This window comes from Grampus griseus (assembly GCF_964374135.1).
Source record: "Grampus griseus genome assembly, chromosome: 21".
NCBI classification, from domain to species: Eukaryota; Metazoa; Chordata; class Mammalia; order Artiodactyla; family Delphinidae; genus Grampus; species Grampus griseus.
In genome coordinates, this window is record NC_139015.1 from 22,322,851 (window position 1) to 22,344,159 (window position 21,309).

General features: G+C 36.2%; 1 protein-coding gene across 2 annotated transcripts in view; it reads left to right on the top strand.

Annotated features, from left to right (window-relative positions):
* Nucleotides 1-21,309, top strand: part of TNKS (tankyrase) — a gene marked incomplete at its 5' end in the record, with an annotated part of 176,260 nt that overhangs the window by 112,006 nt on the left and 42,945 nt on the right. For both annotated transcript variants that reach the window (XM_082680365.1, XM_082680366.1), the window contains 4 exons: nt 1,536-1,657; nt 3,120-3,211; nt 3,304-3,382; nt 20,058-20,229. In XM_082680365.1, the coding sequence (XP_082536491.1) occupies nt 1,536-1,657; nt 3,120-3,211; nt 3,304-3,382; nt 20,058-20,229 (465 nt within the window). The remainder of the gene's footprint in view (nt 1-1,535; nt 1,658-3,119; nt 3,212-3,303; nt 3,383-20,057; nt 20,230-21,309) is intronic.

The window sequence follows — 21,309 nt, forward strand, 5'->3', positions numbered from 1 at the left end:
TCATAAGAAGGAATCCTAATGGGGAACAACAGGAAGGCTTATCCAAGTATCTGAATTGAGACCTTGAGTGACGAGTAGTAGTTAATAAGACGCGAGTATGTGCACACATGTGTCTCCGTGTGTCTCTTTATTTAAAATTGCCTTCCTTTTAATTAATTGATTAATTAATTAATTATTTAGGCTGCATCGGGTCTTAGTTGCGGCATGCGGGATCTTTCATTGCGGTGGGTGGGCTCTTTATTGCAGCATGCGGGCTTCTCTCCAGTTGTGGCACGTGGACGCCAGAGCATGTGGACTCTGTAGTTGTGGTGTGCGGGCTTAGTTGCCCCACAGCATGTGGGATCTTAGTTCCCCAACCAGGGATCGAACCCACATCCTCTGCATTGGAAGGTGGATTCTTAACCACTGGACCACCAGGGAAGTCCCTCTTCCTGTCTTTTGAAGAAGAGCAGAAAGTGACATGGGGCCCTCAAAGGAAAGGGAGAAAGGAAAAGAGAAAGAATTCAGCCAAGTGACTCAGCTTTGCTGTGTACCTGAAGCTGTCACAACATTGTTAATCAGCTATACTCCAATATAAAATAAAAAGTTAAAAAAACCTGAGAGATACTGTCAATACTTTATGCCTGATAATATCAAATATTTATATGAAATGGGCAAATACCTAGAAAAAAAAAAAAAAAGAATTCAGTACCAGGCAGATGCAAAGGCAGGCCTGGAATTAATGTAACATATTAGGTCACATATCATTATATCTTTTTAGAACAATGTTCAGCTTTTTGTAGTAAGTAGTCATATCAAAATACAATCCAACCTTGTAAAATAGAAAATAAGATGATTTGCTTTTAATGAGTAAGAGTGGTGGATTCTTACTTATGCAATTAATTTAGAAATGCCTTTTTAAAAATCTCTTACTTGCTTATACAAATAATAAATAAACATTAACTGTTCTTTGAAAAATTTTCAGACTCTGGCACTTCCCACATAATTCAGTTCTTCCCTTCTCTGTGTCAAGACATAATCACTATTAACATTTTGGTGAATATTTCTCTAAATGTCTTTTTTATATCATTAGTTATATTTAGTTATGGTGGCAGTAGAAGTAGTAACAGTACCAAAAAAAAGGGTCAGCCTGTCCTCCTCATTTGCTACTTGAATTTTCATTTAATAATATATACTTTCACGTCAGTATATACATAGATCTATCTTTTTGTTTAAGAGTTATAAAGTATTCCAGTATATAAGTATTCACAAATTATTTAACTGGTTTCTATTTGGTGAACATTTAGGTTGCTTGTTTTAAAACTTTGCTGGAGTGAGTATCTTTATGAACTCCGAGTAGAAAATAGTCTTATTTCAAAATTTTTCATTAACCTACACCCTCATCCTTTGCACCTTTATCATCATATTGTCATTTGTTGCTGTTGCTAAAATAGAGGAATGTGTAAAATTAATAATTTATCTACTTTATTTATAATCATGCTAATGATTTTTATAGATTTTAAATATTTATATGTCAACCATTATTTCATTAACAGATGAATTTAAAGGTCATTCTTTACTACAAGCAGCCAGAGAAGCAGACCTAGCGAAAGTTAAAAAAACACTTGCTTTGGAAATCATTAATTTCAAACAACCACAGTCTCATGAAACTGCACTGGTAAGATCCTATTGTTAATCCGTTCCTTGGGTCTGTGATAGTCGTGTAAATGCAAAATACGATTTTCATTTCGGAAACATTAAGGTAACTTTAGTATCTGAAGTGCCAGGAATTTGTATTTTAATATTGGTTGCATTGATTTTTAAATTTGGTTAGGGAGATAATTGCTTTCGTGGATGAGAGAATAGGCATTTGCTCAACCTTAATCTGAAAATTATTTTTATTTTTGTCTTTACCCAACCATATTATAACAAATGTACTTTTGTGGCCAGTGCTCTCATGAAATACAAGATGTGATTTTTCTCTATAGAATCTTCTTTTTCTTGTGGTTGCTAGATAAATACTGTATTTGCTTTCTATCAACGATTAAATTATTTTCAAAGATACTTACATCATCATTTTGAGCAATTGTAGTCAAAGAATTGTTACATTCATTATAGAAAAATGGTATGGTTAGGAATTTTTTTGTTCCAGACTGTACAAATTTTTAAAACTATTCATGTTTTTTCTTCTAATGTACTTTGAGAAAGATTGTTCTATTTTCCTTGTCATTGACCACATTAAGTTTCAGGTATAGGGCTGGTTGGATTATACCTGAATTCAGAATTTAAGCATAAGTGATGCTTCTATCACAGACCTCTAAATATGCTTCAGTTAACATTCTTTATATCTGGCACAGAAGGGTCAAACTCTAGGCAGTACCTGCTAAAAACAACATTATAAGAGTTACCAAACCAAAATAGGCCAACTGTATGTATACTCAGAATATGGCTCTCATGCTGGGGTTTAGATACATTCAAGCTACACAGCACTTCTGCCAGGAGACACTCAAAGCCACAGAATGAACCTGGCCTGCTCTTTTAGAGTGTTCATTCTGTTCATTAGTATGTAGTTTTCTTACTTTTTCAGTTTTAATACAAACATGAATATAAAATGAAGTTGAATATAAAAGTTGTATAAATAGAGGGTAAGACATAAAATTCCTGAGAATACTTCTCCCTCTAAGCTCCTTCAAGTCTGTTACCTTCTTACCTGTCCCTGGGCATATGGACTTATTCTCCTGTAGTGCTAGGAGTACCTCTGGGAAAGAGCTTGAGAAATATTGATTTATGTGGCTGACAGCCTACTGAAGGATTGAGTAATTCAGTTATAGATTTCTGTAGCTTTGGAGAGGCAGTATTCTGATACCTTCAAGTAAATATATACTGAATAATTACTTATTGGCTGAAGGGAAAGAAATGAAGTCTCTTACTGCTCAACTGAGAGCATAATTTCACCTTGGTTTAAAGGCTTATGTTTTATACTCCCAGTGTATTTAGGAGGAATTTTGATCATCTCCATAATGTTAAAATATATGTTTTGAGATTACAGTGTTTTAAATAGTCAGCAGGTGCTATTCAATTCAGAAATCTATTTTTACATAGAAGTTTATTTTATTAACTTGGTTTTCTTTACTTTACAGCACTGTGCTGTGGCCTCCCTGCATCCCAAACGCAAACAAGTGACAGAATTGTTACTTAGAAAAGGAGCAAATGTTAATGAAAAAAATAAAGAGTAAGTGCAGTTGCAGAAGGAGTTGCTCAGTTCTTAAAGGGAAAGTGTGGTACAAGTTAGGAGATTACCTTTTCCTTTCCTCCTCTCCATAGTTTCATGACGCCCCTGCACGTTGCAGCAGAAAGGGCCCACAATGATGTCATGGAAGTTCTACATAAACATGGAGCAAAGGTAAGGCTCATGCCTGAGATAAGGTGCCAACCTTGGCATTGAGTAGCTAGCTGCACTTAAGACTATTCCTATTCTCTCTGATTTTCCCGAAGAAATTAATCTTATAAAGGACTGTTAGCATGTATTTGAATTCATAGATTCTCCTTTAAAGCTGATTTAAATCTTGTTACTAATAGAGATAATTACCTGTGTTTTATATTGTACTTTACTATCATTCTTCTATAAAGCAATAAAGGTGGCTATGGTCTTATCATTTGAAATACATTTCAACTTTATATTGTTTCACCTTAATATTGGAATTGATGTATTTTGGTAGTCAGCATCAATTACGGTTTATCAGAAAGTAATTTATGTAAATGATAGGTAAAATATTGCTACCTATTTTAAAGAACATTTGTTCCTTCAAACTGGTAATGATAATAATTTTCTCAAATAACCTTAATATAAAGAAATAAAATTTTAATAACCATTTTTATTGGCATTGTCTGAGTGACATTATCTGTAACTCCATGACTCCATAAATTGCTTGAGCAAAATTTGCTTGAAGGGAAGCAAACTGGTTGTTTTTCGGAGGTACTTGAACTTGCAGATTTTTAAATCCTCAAGAGTGAATACTTTAAAGCAGGAGTCCCCAAAGTAGGGTGCAGACACTCTATGGAACATACAAGATGAGCCATTGGGTATAGGAAAAAAATACTAGAATTTTGATCTATTAAAATAGTAATTTATTTACAAATGAAAAAGTTAAGATCTACAGTAAGTCCCCTACATACAAACAAGTTCTGTTCCGAGAGCATGTTCATAAGTCTAATTTGTTCTTAAGTCCAACAAAGTTAGCCTAGGTACCCAACTAACACAATCGGCTGTATAGTGCTGTACTGTAATAGGTTTATAATCCTTTTCACACAAGTAACACATAAAAAACAAACATAAAAAATAAAACATTTTTAATCTTACAGTACAGTACCTTGAAAAGTACAGTAGTGCAGTACAACAGCTGGCGCTTCTTAGCAGTACCAGCTACATCACCACTGCTTTTTATGCTTGCTTCCAGACATCCTGGGCTTGAAATAATGATACTGTACCACTGTACTCTATACAGTACTGTAAAGTATACAAAAGCAGAACCACTTGTAGAGGATGCATTCATGTAAAAATGTATGCCAGACATGTGAACTAACTTACATGATTGGACATGGGAACGCACGTTCGCATCTTTGAAAGTTCGCAACTTGAAGGTTTATATGTAGGGGACTTACTGTACTAATATTTCATACACAGATTGATGCTGGCACTCTCATTATGTCCATGTGTCAGCCTGTCTGAGTCTTGTCAGAGCCCAAGGTGTTTCGTGAGGAAGAACACGAGTTGTGTGTGGGGGGATTGACCGTGGCACACTCACTCGTCTGCTCACTTTCAGCACTTTGTGACACATTGCACTTTACATGAGTAGATTTATGGATATTATCCTAAATGGTAGAATCTTGATAAATATCGTTGTTGAAAATCAGAGGGAATGACCATGACAATCTTATAGCATAAAAAGTTTATCTGGCTATTTTATGAATCAGGATTTTCGGGTTGACATACTTAGTTGTTGTGCCTTTTTTTTTTTTTTTAATGAAAATAAGGAAGTTCAAAATTTGCTGATAGTTCTATGGTGACAAATGACTATTACTTGTATGTAGGTACTTTTTTTTTAAAACAGAAACATAATCAGAACCTTAAAGGTGAAAGTTATATATTTTAGAGTGAATGAGAAAGTGACTGCTCTTTAAAAGGAACTTTAACAAATGAAGAGGACATTTTGAAAATAGATTTTTAGAAAATATCCACTGTTTTGTGATTTTGTTGCCAAAAAATGATGTGTATTTATCACCCATCTGTCATATCTATATAATTTAAAAACTGGGCAACAGGATTTTCTAACCTGTTTTAAAGTTTTTGTTTTGTTTTAAAATTTGTGTTCAGGTAGTTTTTGAACCTATTAAAAATATTTTAATGCAACACCTCATAATAAGTTTGCAAGAATCAAGAAAAATGCAATTTTACTAGCAGAATTCAGTTAAAACCTTAGCATAATTAGTAAATTACATTAAAAAATAAACATTGTGATTTAGAAGGCTTTGCTAATAATGCATTTTTTCCAGTGGCACTACATATCTATGTGAAATCTTTTTAGCTAATCTAGCCAATGGGACCAACTATTGAAAATGAACTTAGAATCAGACCCTCAAATCTACAACATAATTTTTATAAGATTTTTTTAAGTTTCTTTTAATTGAGCCAAATGATATTTTGTACGACTAATAATTTAAAATTTTTTAAAATTTTTAATTGTTTCACCTCTTTCCCATCCTTTGTAATTTTTTTGTATAAATTTTATATATATTTATTATGTATTAGTGTAGCCCTGCTTGGTTATAATTTACAAATGTACATAAATGTATATTGAGACAGTTCTTAAAACGTTTTTTTATTCCTAAGGTGCATGATCCTTGCTTTAAAAGGACGGTTGATGTTTTTAATTAAACAGGATGAGCTGGAATGAAAGGAACAGAGTTCTACAGATTTATTACCTATTTTCAGGGTACAACTACTGCACTGTTACGTAAATAATGTCTTGTTCTGTCGAACAAAATAATAAGCTAAGTAGGCTTTCTGCTACACTTAAGAGCATGGTATGTTTATCATTTACCTATTTTTAAAAATACCTTATGGCATTTATAATGTTCTTGAATAACCATTAATAATGCCCTTCATTTTGGGAAAGTATCTCTTTGTTGTCTCCCACGAGTCATTTTATTTCCTGAAGGTTCAGTGAGAAATAACATTATTTTATATAACCTATCCTAGTCAGCATTACTCTAGGTCTGTGGTTCTAAATCTTTTTTCTGCCCTTCATGTTCACAGTACATTCTCATCAATGATGTCACAATTTATCAGTGGGTCATGTATAATTTTAACCACCCTGCTAGTGATGTAGAATGCCTTTTATACTAGTATATCCCTAGTCCTTCCACTTCAGTTCAACAAAATTGAGAATTCCTGCGACTAGGCACTTTAAATGGGAAAAAAAGTCATATTTAATCAGGGTTAGGAACCAATAGATACAAATTTCCATCCTCCCCTTCACTCATTTCCTGGTTCCAAGGCAAACTGCTATCCCTCAGGGCTAGTTTATCTGGTGGCTAATGCATTAGTAAAAGCTCACTATAAAGACCCAACTTAGCTACTGTTGGGCCCTAATGTTTGCTTGCCTAGTGTTCTTTCTGGGCAACTTGTGGTTCCAATTTGATGTTTGAATGACTCATTGTTTCCATTTGATTCTAAAAGCACCTTCTGAACAAGTAGCCCCACTCCCAAATTAGGATTCAGCCCTCTTAGGCTGCTTCTACCATTCTGCTGTCTTCCCCTCCTCATGATGAACCTAGTTCTCAAGCTAAGACTACTAAATCAGAAAAGGCAGAGAATTTGGTAGGGAGATCTAATACCATTAACTAACTTGTCTTACTTAGACAAATAGAACTTAGTAATATTTATATAAGCCAAAGCATTCTTTTGTGTAAAACTTGGTAATAAATACAAAGTACAGGTTCACTCTGCAAGTTAAGCATATTGTGTATGTAACATAGACAGATACAGTTTTCAGTTTAGAATCTTCCACTTTCTAGTTTTATGACCGTGAACTTAATTTCTCTGAACCTCAGTTGACTCATTGGTGATATGTGGGTATTAATACCTCCCCTACAAGGATGTTTTTTTGGTTTGTTTTTTTGGTAAAAATTGAATGAGCTTATATATATATGTATGTTGTATAGTACCTGGCACACAAACAATACTTTGATTGCTAGTAAGTATAAGCATTGTATTTTTTTCTATATTTGTCTTTTCAAACTTATATACTATATATTTCCTTTAATTATCTACATTTTATTTAAGAGATGTATATAATCCCTTTATCATTTGTTTTGATCCAGTAGCTCAACATTGAGTTGTAAAATGATAAAGATTGTGAGCTGGATACTGTGGGAAATAGTTTGGAAGTTAAAGCAGTTACCAAACTTGAAGCTAATCCTGAACCAATTTAGTGGCATCAGTAATGAAAAAGGAAGAGAAAGACGAAAGCCATTTGGAAAGACTAATTGGGTGCTGGAATAGACTTAGAAAATGGTGGTAGTTGGAAATGAATTGGGTGCTGGAATAAACTTAGAAAGTGGTGGTACAATTAAGGAAGTAAGAAAGCTAGAAAGAAATACTGGCGTCCTATGTCTTGGTAATGATTTTGTACTTGGAGTTAATATGATAGAGGGACATTAAATAAAACTAGTGGTTGGAAATACAGCACTAGAGTATGAAAGAGAGCTTAGGATTAGAAAGATCTATTGGGAAGCCATTGACATAGTGATCATACATTGTGGGAATGAGGAAGGTTCCTGGAAGAGAATATGGAGAGATGAGTTGAGAGTCAAGGAATAACCTTTGAGGATTACTCATGTTTGTGGAACAGTAGTGGGAAGAGGAACTGAAAGGCTTATCATGGTGTCTGTTGAGTGCAACGGAGTGTGAAGAAGGAACAGGTGATTAGTGCTGCAGAGAGAAACCAAGGTACACGATCCATTTAACTTGGCAATTTTCACATAAGGGCCTTGGTAGCTTTTGAAGGAGGTGTTCCAAAGATATAGAGGTAGAAAATTGTATTAGTTAGGGTCTTGGCAATAAAAAGCACACTCAGAGTGGGTAATTTGAGGAAAGTTTAATAAAGGAGTTATATACAAAGGTGTGGGCAAGGTTTAGGAAATCAACAAAGGATGAGGTAGTACCAGCAGCAAGTGGGAGCTATCATCATCCTGGGCCTGAAGGGGCAAGGAACAGGGGAGCTATATAGAGCAGGCCACCTGACAGCATCTGTAGCCTTTGATAAAGGCTGTATCTAATCCATACTCCTCACTCTTCTCCTTCCCACCAGTCCCCTTGTCATTACTTCCCACTGGCCAAATACAGCGAAAAGTTAAAGACCACAAGAGCCCATTGATGTGATCCATACACGTGATTTTCCCAGGACACAGAGCAGGGTGGAGGGTTGGATGTGGGTCCAGGGAGGCAAGCAGGCAATATTTAGCAAAAGGACAGAAAACAAATGACTCTTAAGGAAAGTATGGTTATAAGAAAATGGGGTTATTAACCAACTTATTTGAGAAATCCACTTTTATAGGAGTAAACTTCTGTATCTTAAAAAATTAATAATTATCTCTACCAACCCCTGCTTCGCAAGATTACTGTAAGGCCTAAATGGGAAAGACATGAAGATTTTATCCTTTTTTCTTTATTATTGTTAATGTACCCTGGCATTCTGCATTCTGTTGCTACTGCCTTGTTTGCTATCATTATTAAGTACAACCTAAGCCCCAATTGCATACGGTATTATTAATACAGCAGATACAAAAGGTTTAATTCAGAAGTGCGTTTTTTATACATGAAAGCACTGCTATTTTGTCATTAGTGAGCATCTGTTAAATGTGTGAAACATGAAAACTTTTTTTTGATGTTCGTATGTCTTAATTTGACAGATTTATTTATAATGTATGTAAGAAGAAATTGTGTCAATAGTCATTGGCATTAAATGGGCTTATTTCTCATATTGAGAGTGATCAAGACCTTTGCTCACTTTGGAGAAATGTGTTAGCTTATTTTAAGGATTTTATTAATGCTCTTCTAGAGGTGGATTGATAAGCAGATTCTATTAGGCCAAAGGTGTTAAAGTGCTTTTAAAGGTATAGATCCAAAGTAGCTTTTATAGTTCAAATAATATCTGAAGTTTGATCATATCAAAATAAAGTCCAAAGAGGCCAGTGTCTCAGAGACATTTTAGTTACTGTTCAGTTAGATTGACTGAATCTAGATTAGACATAAGTAGAAATCTGTTTTATACTTATTTATATACATGCCTGCTTATTACTTCTATGAGATAACCATGTGGTTAATCCCAAAGAAATAATCTGCAGGAATTCTAGCTGAGATTCGCAAAAGGCTGGAACAACAAGTTTCGAAACTGTTACCTTGGCTGCCATTCTCTCTCTGTGTCTGTCTCTCTTTCTCTTTCTGAGATTGTGTGGCTTTCTTTTCTCTGCTAGTCTTTGTTCATCTGCTTCATTCTTCTTTTTATAGACTATATTTTTCTGTTTTACTTCTCTGTGGCCCAAATATGGTCTTTTCAGCCCCTACTTTATAAGCCTTTGGCTTAAAAATATACCATCTGCAGCTGCCATCTCTCCCAAGTCTCAGGGATGAGAAAGGGAGCGTATGAATAAGACTTCAGTTTGTTTAGCACAGCCATGGGATTGGCACCTCGAGTCTAATCAGCTGTGCTCTCTGCAACTTATTTCTCTGACAGTTAGGGCATGTGGGCAAGGTAAGTACCCTTTAAGAAAGCAAAGAAAGTATGCACCATTATAATATAATATACCTCTTTTCAGAGAACTTGATTGTTCCTTTTAAAATTCCATGTGAATATTGAAGGTTTACAAATAATAATACTCAAGTTTGGCTAGTAAACATTAATCTAGTTTCATGTTTCTCAAATTTAATTTTTCTCAAATTAAAATTTAACTTCTTAGACAGATTCCATACTCTGGTGGGTTCATAACACATTAAAGGATTAAAAACCTATTAGAGTAAAATATTGATTACTGTAGCAGAATTCTAGCTAAGAATTGAATTTTTGCTTATTTTATTTATTTCATTCCTCACAGGAGATACTTGTAACTGTGTATATCCCACTGTGGATAACAATGACCTGTAAATATCTGTAAAAACGTAAATTATACTTTTATTATAGATAAAGTGAATCAGTTTTTTTCAATATTAAACAATTCTGTCAACACAGGCAATTAACTTTTTTCCCTCCGGATTTCTAGAGAAAGAAGAAATGCATGGCTTTTGGTTAGAGAATAGTTTGATAGTCTCTAATGTTTGTTCAGTATACAGAGTAGTATGTTGAAAACAATATTCTTTATCATAAGAATTTACTAGTTTGTCATTCTTTTGAGCCCTCCATTTACCAACCATTTTCAAACAACCGGTGTACAAGATATTGCACTTGTTACTATGAGGTATATAGGAAGTTTGAATTTGATAAAGATTCTTATCTTAAGGGACTTAAAATCTAAAAATAGTCTTGTCTAACACAGTCTACTTGAATATCTGTTATACGGGTTGGAAAGTACAGGTAGATTGCTATTCAGAGGAGAGACCAATTACTTCTGTTAGTGGTGGCAGGCTAGGGGAAAGAATGGAGAAATTCCATGAAGAAAATAGAATTTAAGCTAGGAATGTCCAAGAATTAGATATATAGAAATAGACAAAATACAAAGAATACATTTTAAATAATGACTCAATCTGAAAAGCAAAGGAGTTTTTTAGTCAGAAGTTATGATTAGTTAGTTCAGTAGGTGGAGTAATAGGTAGTCCATGGGGGATGGTGAAAATCTGAAAAGATATGCTGGAACAAGATCTTGCTGGTCTCAGCTGGAGAGCTTTGGTTTGTTCTCATGGTACTTGGAGAGCCACTGGAAATTTCGAATAGGCAGATGGCATGAACAAATCCTGCTTCAGGAAGATAGATAACATCCTAGGAAACTACTTTCTCTTAGAAAACCAATTACAGAAATGTAGACTCAAGGTATATGTATGACAGTTGGCATAATCATTTAGCAGTATTCAACAAAGTTAGCTTTTTAAGATTTTTATAAAAAGGGATGATGTCGAGTTAATGTTTCTTACCTTCAAGCTAAAAATATTACAGTATGCCTGCCACCTACCTGTTCCCTAGGTTGTAGTCTCTGTCTACCAGGGCATAGACCTGTTTCAGATTCCTGTCTTTATCCCTCTTTTGTAGATTTTATTAATGCCTGTTAATTTTTTTTAACTGTTGTTTGCTTTTAATTTCAAAGTATCCTGATTTGGGCAGAAAAAAAAATTGTCACTCTAGCTAAAATAATATAGAGACTGTTTTCAACTCTCAGATTACTCGAAATCAGGTTTAGTTTGGGATGTACACATGTTCATAGTTAACGTAAAATTATAATGTGAGTCTACATGCCTAAGTACGGAAATGTCACAGAACAATTGATGATGAATTACTAAATGAGTGATGTGGACAATGATAGCTGAAGTTTAAGCAAGAGATGAACTGAGCCTCATGGTTAGCTGTTGAGACTAGGCTGTTCACACTGATTTTTGAAAGAATCCCCTTAACCATTTCCTTATGGTCTGCTTGCTGGTTTCCAAAACTGTTTTTGGCATTTTTTTAATCATAATTTTATGTCCTATACATTTCAGGTCACATACCATTGTGGTTTTATATCATTTTATCAAATTATCCTCTTTAGGAAAGTCATTCTTACTATTCAAATAGAAATAAAGATACATACCTCAACTTGTTATCTCCAGATACAAAAAAAAAAGAATGTTTGTCTTTAAAACTGCCAGACATCTGTTATTCTTCTCACACTTTCTGAATTTGTATCTTAAGCCAGTTCTAACCATTAATTACCACAGTTGAGGTGTAACACATTAAATATAACATTTTTCTTATTTGAGGCAGTTTCTGTACTTTAGAGAAAACAGATCTCTTTAGTGCTGAATGCTAAGGGTCTTTGAAGACATCCTCTGTCATATCCTTGTGGTAGAGATTGGGATAGAGGAAAATAAAACTGTGTCTTAAAAAAGACTTCATCAGTCCCAACATTCCTGAATTTCTTCAGTAAGTGTGCTGGTAATTCCAAATAATACATATATATTAAGAAAGTTGTATTTATTTAAAATATGAAGAATAAATTCATGCTTCTGTATATAAAATCAATCTGTCAAATAAATTTTTTAGGTTGAAAACAAAACTCATGGACAGCAATGCATATATATAGCTGTATAACTTGAAAGTTCCTAGAAGATTCCTTGTGAGCGGCAATGTCATTTATTTGGTTAGCTCAGTTTGAATGACCATTTAAGCACTTAATTATATGTATAATACTAGACTGTATATTTGTTTTGTCTCTCTGTTTTTTTAAGAGTTTGACTCGTATATAAAGAATATTTTGAATGTTGTTGAGCCTAAGTTTTTTGCCTGAGTGAAGAATTATCACAGTGTGAGTCACAGTCATCAAAGCCAAGAGGACAAAGAACAGTGTTGTGTCAAGAGATATTCTAGCTTCTGGACTATATTCTGTACTTCAGTTGGCCCTTTTTTTTCAGTGTTTCCAGCATTGATTTTATGGATGACATGCACCGGTCATTTAATCTTTTCCTGTTATTTCTCCACCAATAGAGTGAATTATTGTCATTTACCATTTATGTAACTTACAGAATGGTGGAGATTAGAGTAATAAATCCAAACTTAGGAGAACTCCCTTTAAACAATGAGAGTTCCCTACAATTCTCTGGCATCACAACAAAATAAAATTACACTGGCTCCAATATATCACCCTTCTTCACTGTGAAACTGAACTAGAGCAGCAACACAAATCCTGCCAGGTGACTCACTTAAAAAATCGGGGGACGGGGATTGATCTCTAGTCATATCACATAGTTACTGCTGCCCTCCAGGAATAAATTTATCACACACATTTTGTACTTCTGTGCCTTGAACCACTTCAGAATATTTGGAGGAAAAAATTAGATTGCCCACTTTATAGAGAGCCCTGATTCTAACCCATGACTGACTGATAAACAAATAAAGGTAGAACCTCAAGCATGTTGATCAAGTTAGATATGAGAGGGAGTTAGGGACCTTGAGTTTTCTTTTTTCAGTTTTGAGTCAATTTAAAGATCTGTAATGACTCAAGCAGAGAGTCGATTTCCCATCCAGTAATCATGTTTCAGTAAATGTGTTCTTAAAAGTCCACATGGTAAATATTTTAGGCTTTGTGGGCCAAGAGACAAAATAGAGGATTTTATGTAGGTACTTATATAGCCATTTAAAATGTAACCATTTAAAAATGTAAAAACCATTCTTAGCTTGCAGGCCACACAAAACCAGTAGGTTGGAGCTGACCCGCAGATCAAAGCTTGCCAAGTCCTTCCGTAGAGCTCCGTTTTGTTCAGATAGAGAAGCTTGAGGGTCTGAGACAGCTCTGATGATCTCATCTCGTCCTTACTAGTGCCTGGTAAAGGCATGGGCCCACAAACCATCTCTGGCCCCAACCATAAGGAGAGGTTCGCTGAGAAAGCTTTCTTCTCTTTTAAAATAGATGTCGGCAACTTCCCTTTTGGCCTTGGGTAAGACTGCCTGGCACTGGTGGAGTGCGGCTGCCACAGTCATCTTATGACCTGAGACGGGAAAGCCCGGAGCCCTGAGACCAGGGAATTGGAGAAATTTCTGACATTTGCTTCTAGAGAGGAATAATTCTTCTTCACAAAAACCCCTATAGAATATCTGTTTAATATTTCCCTATTATTGATTGTCGTTCTTTCTAAGTGGGTTATACAAAGTCTCACCAAATTTTTCTAGTTTCTTTTTTTTATTAAGTTTTTTTTTTTTTTTGATGTGGACCATTCTTTAAGAGTCTTTATTGAATTTGTTACAGTATTGCTTCTGTTTTATGTTTTGGTTTTTTGGCCACGAGGCATGTGGGATCTTAGCTCCCTGACCAGGGATTGAACCTGCACCCCCTGCATTGGAAGGCGAAGTCTTAACCGCTGGACCCCCAGGGAAGTCCCTCTAGTTTCTTTATTCTACTTATTTCCATGGAATGAGTGCTTCTATTACATTATTCGCTGATACTTTTCTATGACTTCTTGTAGTGCTTCAGCCTTGTTGTCTGATGAAGCACTCCATGGATATTCTTTTGTTGCTATGAAACTATTTAGAATTTGAGGGAAGAATTATTTCATAAAGAAAAATATATACATTTACTAAAGCAAAGAATTTTGTGTTACACTGGTCTCTCCTGTACTTTAGGGTAGAGGGAAGAGTTACATTTAAGGTTAAGTCATAGTCTCTGCTTTTAAATAGCTTACAGTTTACATGTAGCATCTAATATTAGCAAGTGCTTAGTAAATGGTAGTTGCATCCCTTCCTTATATTAGTGAGTAGTGATTTATGCTCAGTATTTCACTCCATGAGTGCATGTCCCAGAATGAGTAAGAGGTGGAAGAAGTGAATCTGCAGTGTTCTATATTGCGCTCAGTTCCACCATGCATATTAATAGAGAGAACCGCTTCTTACACATAGTGTGTTGTTAATGTTTAAAAATACTGTCTGTACTTTATCTGGTGTTCAGTTGATCTGCTTAGACACTGGAAGTGAAACTGGCTGGTGTTGGATTTACTGAGAAACTTTACATCTGTCTCTACCATTGCATTGCTGAGGTATCTTTAAGGATAATCTTGACCAAAGGCAAATTTTACCTTTCACGATGACTTTAGAAACTAACACCTTCAGAAAATGGGGCTCCAGGGTAATCTAATAAAGCTGGAGCATAGCAGGCCTATCAGATTATGAAGAAAAAATATAGTGGGAAGAGAGGTAGGAGAGGTGGTGTAAAAGTAAATGACAGATGGTCTTCAATGACACGCTGAGGGATTCAAGTTTATGTGAAGGCACTGAAGAGTCACTGAGTTTGGGGTGAGGAATAACTTGGTAAGATCTGTATTTCAGAGTAGTAGTTCTGAAACCATGTTCCCATGATTTAATGAGCTGGATTATGGATTTCCATCACTATAATTGAATAATTTAGTGGGTGTCTTATCCAATTTCCAGAAAAATGTTAATGATTAGAATGTTCTTAAAGTTTTTCTCCTGTGATGAGGACATAACAGAAATATTCACAGAAAAATTCAAGAAGTTTAGTTTGACCACTTGTGTTTTCCATTAGTACACGCTAATGGCTGTGCTTTTATGTTGTTTATGTATAAACAGTCATTTTTCTGCTGGCAAATGTGATATAATTAAATTTGTCAGCATTTCATGGTGAATCTTGTGCACACCATTAAGAATTTATTGGCTCTCTCTTGTGAGAACACCAGAATCACAGCTAGCTGCTGAACAGTCATTGACAGGAAGATGCTGGAACTCACCAAAAAGGATACCCCAAATACAAAGAGAAAGTAGAAGCCACAATGAGACGGTAGGAGGGGCACAATCACAGTAAAATCAAATCCCGTAACTGCTGGGTGGGTGACTCACAGACTGGAGAACACTTATACCACAGAAGTCCACCCACTGGAGTGAAGGTTCTGAGCCCTATGTCCGGCTTCCCAACCTGGGGGTCTGGCAAGAGGAGGAGGAATTCCTAGAGAATCAGACTTTGAAGGCTAGTGGGATTTGATTGCAGGACTTCAACAGGGCTGAGGGAAACAGAGACTCCACTCTTGGAGGGCACACACAAAGTAGTGTGGGCATCGGGACCCAGGGGAAGGAGCAGTGACCCCAGGGGAAACTGAACCAGACCTACCTGCTGTTGGAGGGTCTCCCACAGAGGTAGGGGGTGGCTGTGGCTCACCGTGGGGACAAGGACACTGGCAGCAGAAGTTCTGAGAAGTACTCCTTGACAGGAGCTCTCCCAGAATCCACCATTAGCCCCACCAAAGAGCCCAGGTAGGCTCCAGTGTTGGGTTCCCTCAGGCCAAAAACCAACAGGGAGGGAAAGCCAGCCCCACCCATCAGCAGTCAAGCAGATTAAAGTTTTACTGAGCTCTGCCCACCAGAGCAACAGCCAGCTCTACCCAGCACCAGTCCCTCCCATCAGGAAACCTGCACAAGCCTCTTAGAAGGAACACTCCCAAACTCATTCTGTGAGGCCACCATCACCCTGATACCAAAACCAGACAAAGATACTACAAAAAAAGAAAATTACAGACCAATATCACTCATGAATATAGATGCAAAAATCCTCAACAAAATACTAGCAAACAGAATCCAACAACACATTAAAAGGATCATACACCATGATCAAGTGGGATTTATCCCAGGGGTGCAAGGATTCTTCAGTATATGCAAATCAATCAATGTGATACACCATATTAATAAACTGATGAAGAAAAACCATATGATCATCTCAATAGATGCAGAAAAAGCTTTTGACACAATTCAACACCCATTTATGATAAAAACTCTCCAGAAAGTGGCCATAGAGGGAACCTACCGCAACATAATAAAGGCCATATATGACAGACCCACAGCAAACATCATTCTCAGTTGTGAAAAACTGAAAGCATTTCCTCTAAGATCAGGAACAAGACAAGGATGTCCACTCTCACCAATATTATTCAACATAGTTTTGGAAACCCTAGCCATCAGAGAAGAAAATCAAGAAAAAGAAGTAAAAGGAATACATATTGGAAAAGAAGAAGTAAATCTGTCACTGTTTGCAGATGACATGATACTATACAGAGAGAATCCTAAAGGTGCCACCAGAAAACTACTAGAGCTATTCAATGAATTTGGTAAAGTTGCAGGATACAAAATTAATGCACAGAAATCTCTTGCATTCCTATACACTAATGGTGAAAAATCTGAAAGAGAAATTAAGGAAACACTCCCATTTACCATTGCAACAAAAAGAATAAAATACCTAGGAATAAACTTACCTAGGGAGACAAAAGACGTGTATGCAGAAAACTATAAGACACTGCTGAAAGAAGTTAAACATGATACCAACAGATGGAGAGATATACCATGTTCTTGGATTGGAAGAATCAATATTGTGAAAATGACTATACTACCCAAAGCAATCTACAGATTCAATGCAATCCCTATCAAATTACCAATGGCATTTTTTACGGAACTAGAACAAAAAATCTTAAAATTTGTATGGAGACACAAAAGACCCCAAATAGCCAAAGCAGTCTTGAGGGAAAACAACGGAGCTGGAGGAATCAGACTCCCTGACTTCAGACTATACTACAGTGTTACAGTAATCAAGACAATATGGTACTGGCACAAAAACAGAAAAGTAGGTCAATGGAACAAGATAGAAAGCCCAGAGATAAACCCACACACCTATGGTCAACTAATCTATGACAAAGGAGGCAAGGATATGCAATGGAGAAAAGGCAGTCTCTTCAATAAGTGGTGCTGGGAAAACTGGACAGCTACCTGTAAAAGAATGAAATTGGAACACTCCCTAACACCATACACAAAAATAAACTCAAAATGGGTTAGAGACCTAAATGTTAGACTGGACACTATAAAACTCTTAGAGGAAAACATAGGAAGAACGCTCTTTGACATAAATCACAGCAAGATCTTTTTTGATCCACCTCCTAGAGTAATGGAAATAAAAACAAAAATAAACAAATGTGACCTAATGAAACTTGAAAGCTTTTGCACTGCAAAGGAGACCATAAACAAGACGAAAAGACAACCCTCAGAATGGGAGAAAATATTTGCAAACGAATCAACAGACAAAGGATTAATATCCAAAATTTATAAACAGCTCATGCAGCTCAATATTAAAAAAACAAACAACCCAATCCAAAAATGGGCAGAAGACCTAAATAGACATTTCTCCAAAGGAGACATACAGATGGCCATGAAGCACATGAAAAGCTGCTCAATATCACTAATTATTAGAGAAATGCAAATCAAAACTACGAGTATCACCTCACACCTGTTAGAACGGGCATCATCAGAAAATCTACAAACAACAAATGCTGGAGAGGGTGTGGAGAAAAGGGAACCCTCTTGCACTGTTGGTGGGAATGTAAATTGATACAGCCACTATGGAGAACAGTATGGAGGTTCCTTAAAAAACTAAAAATAGGGCTTCCCTGGTGGCGCAGTGGTTAAGAGTCCGCCTGCCGATGCAGGGGACACGGGTTCATGCCCCGGTCCGGGAGGATCCCACATGCCGCGGAGCGGCTAGGCCTGTGAGCCATGGCCGCTGAGCCTGCGCGTCCGGAGCCTGTGCTCCGCAACGGGAGAGGCCGCAACAGTGAGAGGCCCACGTACCGGAAAAAAAAAAAAAAAAAAAAAAAAAAAAAAAAAAAAAAAACTAAAAATAGAATTACCATATGATCTAGCAATCCCACTACTGGGCATATACCCAGAGAAAACCATAATTCAAAAAGACACATGCACCCCAGTGTTCGTTGCAGCACTGTTTACAATAGCCAGGTCATGGAATCAACCTAAATGCCCATCGACAGATGAATAGATAAAGAAGATGTGGTACATATATACAATGGAATATTACTCAGCCATAAAAAGGAACAAAATTGTGTCATTTGTTGAGACGTGGATGCACCTAGAGACTGTCATACAAAGTGAAGTAAGTCAGAAAGAAAAACAAATATCGTATATTAACGCATGTATGTGGAACCTAGAAAAATGGTACAGATGAACCGGTTTGCAGGACAGAAGTTGAGACAGATGTAGAGAACAAACGTATGGACACCAAGGCGGGAAAGCTGCGGGGGGTGAGAGGTGTGATGAATTGGGCGATTGTGATTGACATGTATACACTGATGTGTATAAAATTGATGACTAATAAGAACCTGCTGTATAAAAAAATAAATAAAATTTAAAAAAAAAAGAAATTATTCAAACCCTTGCCTGAAGTGTCACAGCCTTACAACAATGAAAAACTGGAGACAGGGAGACTGTCTTAAATCCTTTCTTTTCTTAATCTTGTGTTTGGTGGGGGTACCCAAGTGTTTTGAATAACCAACCAGCATATATTTGAGAATTTACTCTGTACCATTAACGGGAGCTTTCTAAAGGACCCAGAAAACCTATACAATACTTTCCATATTTCAGTAACCTTAGTTTTACTTGGTAAACAAACACTATCCCTGTGTTCTAATTTATAAAATAGTGCTGAATTGACATAGGTGTTCAGAAAGGAAGTAATCAGCAAGGCTTCAAGTAATCAAGGAAGATTTCTTAGAAAAGGTGAGACTTGGCACTGGATCTCATAATCCAGAAAGGCAGAGCAAAGGGCTTCTCTGAAAGAAGCAACATGTACAATGAACATGGACTTTGGTCTGAGTGGAATAGAGTCTTTACTGGGGTATCCTAGAAAACAGGTTAGGACTAAGTAGTTTTGATCAAATTATAAACATGATTCCAAAGTTTAACATTGTCTTAACAGTCTTAAAATTATTCTTCCTTTATAATTCTTCAAAGTTTTAAAAATGGAACCTTTGAATCTTCAAATCAGGTTTTTGGTTAAATGTGTAATTCAATTAGGGCATTCTATCAAAATCATTTACTAAAATTAGAAAAGAAATGTAATTAATTACTTTGACTATCTTTGCTTACTTACTCTGTTGTCTTTATATTCCGGGAACAAGTTTGGTAGAACTCATTCATCCAAAAGTATTTACTGTGCATCTTCGACGTGGCAGGCAGTGAACATCGGGCAAGAGTCCCAGCCCTCAGGGACCTTACAGAGACCCCTAGTTGTGAGGAGAGTGGCAGGGAGTGGAGGACGGACAGGAAGACAGTCGTTCAGGGAAAGGATGGGTATGTTAGAATTTTCAATAAGATGGTCAGAGAAAGACAACTAAGAAGATGGTATTTCTTAGAATCAGTAAGCGAGAATTAATAATGAATAGTCTGTGGTATTTTTCAAAAAGCTTTGACAGTTGATTTTTCTCATAATTTATTCGCTAGGGTGTAAAAGGGAACAAAAATAGCTGCTCGATCTCATGTGCCCACCCAATGATTTTTCAGATGAATGCACTGGACACCCTTGGTCAGACTGCTTTGCATAGAGCTGCCCTTGCCGGTCACCTGCAGACCTGCCGCCTGCTACTGAGTTACGGCTCTGATCCCTCCATCATCTCTTTACAAGGCTTTACAGCAGCACAGATGGGGAACGAAGCAGTGCAGCAGATTCTGAGTGGTAAGTTCAAATAGATAGACATTGCATTCTATTCTTCCTCTTCCATGTCTGTCCACTGATAAACTCTTTCCACAGACAAACTTTGTGCCCATTGTTTTAAGTGGCTCTTTGGAGTATTTTCTTTGCCTGAATATTTTTCCTGCCTTTCCTTGCTTGCAGTTTAGCCTGTGGCTCTGCCCATCCGCCTATTTTGGTGGGGTTGAGGTAGGTGTCATGAAGAGAGGCAACCATTTTCTTTAATTTTTTTAGTGTTAAGTTGGAAACCTGACTTATGGGTGTTATGATCAAAGGTTACTTAAAACTCCTATAAACAGTGTGGAATTACGGTTGCTCCGAAATCTATCAAATAGGGAAAATTACAAATCGTTCATATGGTAATGATCTTATAATTAATTGTTCTTACATGTGTTATATTCTGCTTTCTGTAATTCTTAACTTCATTGTACTATTATGATATTATCTTGTCTTTCCTGGTTTAAATATAATTATAAAATCTTACTGAGTGTTACAGTGCCTACCTAGTACAGTGTTATATACTTTAAGTATCTCCTTTATTGAGGGCGATCAAACATAAAACTGTTACAAAAATAGATACTAGTTTCCAAAGCCCCCAAATCAGAGGAAATAACACGGTCTGCCTACTGAAAAATGAATAAGAAGTTACAAAAGAAATTTAATATAATTGACTCTTCTTTCTCATTCTTTTAATTTTTTCCATGGATTATGTCTGCTGTAGAATGACCTAACAAACTGAAAGAGTAAAATGGAGTAGACTACAGGCAAGGAATCAGAAGCCTGCTGCTTTCCCTATGTATGATGCAGTAGTTCTTTTCTTCATCAGACGCAGCATACCCTCTTATTATGAATATTTTATAGCATCCATTCACTATCCAGAAATGAAATTCATAGATATTATGACCTAACTATACAGAGACCTTTCCAAAAATCTTTATTAAATGCCCTATCTTACTCTGTAAAACTCACTTCCCTGAATAAAGTACTTTAGAAAGAGCTGAAGTATTTCTTCTGAAATCTGAAACCTTATTATAGCATCACTTGATCTTCCCGTTTGGACACTGG